The sequence below is a fragment of the Haliaeetus leucocephalus genome, unplaced genomic scaffold, assembly GCF_000737465.1.
Source record: "Haliaeetus leucocephalus isolate CR32 unplaced genomic scaffold, Haliaeetus_leucocephalus-4.0 Scaffold162, whole genome shotgun sequence".
NCBI lineage: Eukaryota > Metazoa > Chordata > Aves > Accipitriformes > Accipitridae > Haliaeetus > Haliaeetus leucocephalus.
In genome coordinates, this window is record NW_010972598.1 from 14,390,685 (window position 1) to 14,396,684 (window position 6,000).

The window sequence follows — 6,000 nt, forward strand, 5'->3', positions numbered from 1 at the left end:
ATGTTGAGGAATACCTTTTTAATGCAGGCCAATTCCACTGAATTTCAGGTAAACTCAAGTTAGTCGAGGTTGTTTTGAAGGGAGTTGTTACGCTGCAGCAAGGCTGTTGAGCTGTTAACCTCTCCAATGTCAACTCGACTGCGAAAGGGAAGATTTGCATTCTTAAACTTCCACTGCTAAATCTTCCTCCTGTAGCTGGAGATTTATGTAAATTTTGCTTGTAATAGAACCTTTGTTTGAAGTGTGTGGCTGCTAAGATGCGATGTTTATTACATTTAGAGTGAAGATCTACAGAGGTGTGGACTTCAGAAGTCAATACTGCCTAATCCAGCCCATTAGTCCAAAACCCGCACTGAACACTTAGAGTACTTATAAGGCAGTAAGCTCATTGCATAATGGAGTACGGATTCATTCGTTGACTTAATTAACTATCTGCAACAGTGGATAGACAGTATGATCACTTACTGTAAGGCATTATAGCAGAAGACAATCCTGCTTGGTGCCATACATGGATTAAAACCAAAATGTCCATCACATGTACACCAGTGACTTTGGAGTTCCTTCTCTTGTTGATTTATGTTTTTCCTGCTGCAAAAAGTGTTCATCCTTCATGTAAGTATTAGGCAGTTTTGGTTTTCAAAACAAAAACAGAAATTATTGAGAAAATGCTGTAAACAGACACGTGCATCATCTGCCGGTAAACGTCTTGGCATTCTGTGTCCCACCCCTGAGCTCCACTAGCTGTACTGGACCGTGCTGTCATGGAGCGTAACTCTGCATGAGCACACGGAGCCAAGAACCGAATCAGTTGTTATGACAGGTTATATGAAAAAAGAGTTTTGTTTTGTATCTGTTGTGTTTCCGTGCGAGCAACTCTTTATCTTCATTTACAGTTGAACTTTTTCCAAAACTAAATTTAAAGAATTTTGTAGCATAAAAGGTTGTGGTTAGTGGCAGCAGAGTGGCATGGAGGAGATAGCGAAGGACACCGTGCTAGGGGATCCCAGTTCTTTTCTTGGCCCTGCCTTTGATTTGCTGGCAGGTAAATTCTCAGCCTTACTCCCGCTTTCTAGTCAGAGGAAAATGTGTCTGCTGTGGAAAATGCCTTGAGATAGAGATGGCAGAATCCCGGAGTCTGTATTTATTTGCTGAGGTATTTAGTGACCTGTTTGGATTTTTTCACTCCAGTCATCTGCTTTTTTGTCTCTAGGAGGCCATAGCAGCTGAAAGGCCCCAGCTCAGGTTAGAGCTGTGTTGTTTTGGTCCCTGCACAAACAGCCCTTGCCTCAAAGAGCTCTAGTCACCAAGGGCAAGCAGGGGCAGGACTTAATCTTCTCATTTTCCAGCTCATAAAATGACTTGTCCAAGGTCACATCTCAGTATCTTCAGGCATTAGTTCCATAGCAATAATGAAACAAAAAAAAGAAGTTACTTCAGAACCTGAAGCAAAAATACTTACAAAATTAATTTTCAACAACTTAGATGCTCTTAAATATGTTTTGTTGATCTGTGAATCAGAAAAAAAATATAATAGTATCAGCTTTATTTAGAATGAACAATGTCATCAGTATTTTCCATCTTTTTTACTTGCACCAAACTGAGTGGTGGTACAATTGTGCCCACATCTGCAATAGTTTCTGCAGTCAAGGCTGTGTCCTGAAAAAGCTTTTGTGCGCTTGGGTTTCATGTATGGTCGCTTCACTGTAGATGAAAACTGATCCCTCGCGTCTTTCTGAAAATGCAACGTTATGTTTCAGAGAAGTAGTTTCAGGGAAGGAAAGGACACTCCATTTTGTGGGGACAGTCCTCTGGAGGCTTTCACTTGGATCAGGAAGGGTTTTTTGAATTGTTTGTACAGTTGTTACCTCGATTCTGGAGGCATCACAAGAACTAACTGGGGAGGGGGTGGCTGGTGGCCTTTCTTCATTCAGTCTTTACTGGTGGTACCTCAAGGATAATGCTTCTTATGGTCATTTGACGTGATTAGTTTTTTAAATTCCCTTAATGGGATCTAGCACCCAAAAGAGGAAGAGGAAGAGTAGTACAAGAGGCAGGCCTGAGAACAGGGAGGTGCAAATCCATTGCTGGACTTCATTATCCTAGAAATGCTTTCTACGTATTAACCTGCAACTCCTTAATCTCATGGGTTGCCTGATATATCTATTTTGTTTTATTTTTTACAATGACAAAGAATATCCACCTTCCCTCTACACGCGCGGCACAGCGACCCTTATTAATATGATTTCAGGCACAGGCAAACCTGACTTTTAAGTGAAAACAAGCGAGAGATTCTATAAAACTACTGAGAAATAGTTGAAAAGGAAGCGTGTTTATCCACCGTTTAGGGATGTTGTTGAGATCCTGATCCTTTTGACTCCTGTTTGGAGAAGGGGAGAAAACAAGCAAACAGTGCTGCATACAGGACTCAGGTGGTTAATGTACTGTGTATTATTGCTGTAAAGCCGGGACCTCAATCTCTCAACTCTCCAGAACACAAACAGTCCTTGGCTTTTATGGAATCATAAAGAGCTGCCTTAAAGGCTGAGGACAAATTCAAGCCCTGATACAAATTGGCATAGATATTACTGTATCCAAAGGGAGTTACAGTTTCTTGCACTGTGGCTGAATTTGATCCACAAGTGAGCACAGTTGTCCCATCAAATTCTACTGAGCAGCTTGTCTTCTGCATTCTTGCCATTCAACTGTCACGTAAAATGACGTTTTCAGCTGAATTCCATCTAGTGGAAGAGTTTTGGAATCTCTCCAGCGTTCTGCAGAGAAGCAGGGGGAGGAATCTAACTGCTGAGGAGATCCAAATGCAAGAGGAACTCCAACCCTGCAAAACTTATAATTAGTCTTAATGCCTTTGCTTTTTTCATACCTTTTTGAATGAAGTGCACCGTGCAATGGAAATTTGTGATAAATTAGCTCTATAGCCTTCACTTAAAGTTCGGCATGGAAAATAAAAAGGCATTTGTTCCAAGATTGAATTATGTGTAGGATATCTCCGGCTGTAATGAGCTGAGGTTTTCTAGCAGTGTTAGAATAAACTCTTGCCTGTATCTCCTGCAGTGTGTGTTTTTTTCCCTAAGAGCATATTTCTTTCTACTTGATCAGCTCATCTCTTGCAGATGATAAAATTATCTGCAAAGATTTGTATCTGATGTTGTGCCATAAATCATATTTACTTGTGGGATTAACGTTTGCAAGCATTAGAACATTTATGGGAAAAAAAGAAGGTGGGGGGCTGGCAGTTTCTGAATATTTACATAAAGAAGAGAGATGGGATTCAGGATAGATCTTGCACACTGTTCAAATATATGACCATTTTTACAAGGTGTAGATCTGCTCAGCTCTAGCGAGCATCAGCTGAGCCGCTTTGATAGTGTTTCTGTTGGTGAGGTTGTAAGATAAAGAACCCAGGAAATCGTGACCTTGGGCAAGCAGCTTTGTCATAGAAGAAATAAACACATGTTCCAGCTGTGCTGAAAGCTACACATGCTAGCAGCCAGGTTTTCCAGTCCTTTGACGTGCTTAGGCTGGTCTGAGTTTTGTAGAAATGCTCAGCCCCTTTTGAGGCACTGGAAGAAGGGCCAGTTTTTAAAAGGTTTGTATTACCAGCAGCTTCCAGTTTACCCTTCGTAGCCTGGTTGTCCAAAAGAGGTCAGAATTCAGCACGCAAGACCACTTTGAAACTCTGCCCACAAACGTAGTCACCGAAATGGAGAGTAGCCCCCTCGAATCTGGCTTCAGCACACTGCAAAGGGCCGGAGCGAGTCTGTGATTACGTAGGCTTCCAGCAGATGTAACATCCGTCCACGAGTGGGGACCCACTGACTGTCACGAATGTCCGCAGTCCCGTTCAAGAGAGATCTGCACGTGCTGCAGACAACCTAGAAGCCTCAAAGGTTTATCTTGCTGCGAGAGCTGTGCAATGAACGCGGATGCGCTGAGCACCCAGTGGGTTTGAGGCTGCGTTGCAATACATGCTGTACCAATGCGTGACTAAGCACATTATTTACATGTTTTTCTCTTTTGATCTCTGTTTCTCTGGTGCAGGTTCCTCACCACATGAAGACTTTACCCTATTACAGTTATGACCAACCGGTGATCGGATACTGCCAGGCTCATAAGCCTCTCCATGTAAATAAGGGGTACGATACCATGTCCCGGGAGCAGGCTGAGACAACCAACCTGGAACTCAGTCGAGACCACAGCTTCATAGCTACAATCGCGCGTTCGGCTGCTCCAGCCATTTACATTGAGAGAATACCAAACTAACGATGGCGACAACTTCTTCAGGGGGCGGAGTGGGGAGTTCTTTTGGGGGACCTTTCATCTCAGAAGAGACCAGGGCAAGAAACTAAAATCTACCATTCCAGTTACAAATGTTCCAACACAGACAAAGGGAAGGGGATAAAGCAAACTCCGCAGACTGTGGAAATGCTATCTTGCAGTACACACTGAGAACTTCAGGATTTTCTTTGCTTTAAACTTTCAAACAAATTCCTCAATGTAAATATTAAAGAGAGATTGTCAAGTTCTTATTAAAAAAAAAAAATAGATTTCACTCTAGCTACATAAAGGGATGGATTAAGAGTTTTGTTTGTATATTTGATTTTTCTACATTGCACGGTTCCAGGGAAGGAGAACCACAGGTAAAAATAGAGGGGGTGGGGAGGGCAAGGGTTTGGGTGGGATGGGTCAGCCATGTTTCCTTATTAAGTGTTTATTACTCTTCAAAGATTTGTTTAATATTTTTGTTCTTTTTAAACAAACAAAAGATAGATATATATTTTCTTTTTTCTTTTGGGGGTTTGTTTTTTGGTTGGTTTTTTGTTTTTTTAGTGGTCAAGCGCTAATATTTCAAACTTCAGACATGGGCATTAAAGCTTATGTTGAACCAAAAGGACATTGGCAATTGATGCAGCAGAAACAAAGAAACTTGGGTGCATGTACATTTAAGACACAGGCTGTACACTATGGAGGGTGCTTTTGATTTTTACTATCTTCATTGTGCTTCATTGTTGACACTATAATTACTTTTCGGGCTCTAAAAAAGGGGAAAACATGCAACGGAGTAACGACTCTCATATTTACAGTCCAGCGGTGCTTGTTAAGCAAAATTAATGGACGTTTGGGAACCAAAATGGAAATGATGTGCTTGAAATGGATCAGAAGGAAAATCTTTTAAAGCAAGAGTATTTGGTGAAACTCACTGGCTGACACAATTTCTAAAACACAGGAGAATGTGTAACATTGTTTTTTGTTTTTTTAATTAATTATTATGATCAGTTAGTTTTTGTGTAGTTTTTATCAATAAAATGACAACAAAAAAAGTGGTGGAAAAAATAAACATATTATTTTGTGGTTGGGACACCACAGCCAAGCTACTGTTTGAATGATTTCTCTGGATGTGTGACACGGTGACTCTCCCTTAGTGGACTAAGGGAACAATGCTTTGTCCTGTTTCACCTCTATCTCGCCTCTTAGAAGGAGCTCGAGGAATTGTTCTGAGGTTTAAAAAAACCTGAGTGTGAAGAAGCTCAATTTATTTGGCTTGTCTAAGAAGAGGTTAAGAGGTAATTTTATCAGAACACCTACATGGGCCTGGGGGAGGGGAAGAGGGAGAAGCAGCCACCTTCTTTTACTAAAGTTTTTTTTTGTTTCTTCTATCCAAAGGCAGGCTTTTCAGATGCAAACCCTGAGCTGAAGGTAAACCAATTCAGATTAGAACATAAGGTATAAATTTTTAACTGGAGGGTGAATAATACAACAGCGGGGTTTAGGGCATAATGAATTTCGTGATTGTTTCAAGTATTTATATTGGGTGTTTTTATGAGAAATACACTTGGCCATAAGGTAAGGGCTTAATGAATTTCTGGAGGTGCTGAGTCTTGTATCACATATACGGTATTATATTGTCTTCTGTTTCTCGCCTGAAAAACTTACATATTTTTCTCTGAAAGGAAAGGAGGAATATGTATGGATGTACACATT

The 6,000-nt window shown here is 40.9% G+C and overlaps 1 protein-coding gene across 1 annotated transcript in view; it reads left to right on the plus strand.

Annotated features, from left to right (window-relative positions):
* Positions 1-4,281, plus strand: part of LRRTM4 (leucine rich repeat transmembrane neuronal 4) — a 223,470-nt gene extending 219,189 nt beyond the window's left edge. The window contains exon 2 of the mRNA XM_010562838.1: positions 4,060-4,281. Coding sequence (XP_010561140.1) covers positions 4,060-4,281 — 222 coding nt within the window. The remainder of the gene's footprint in view (positions 1-4,059) is intronic.
* Positions 4,282-6,000: the final 1,719 nt, after the last annotated feature.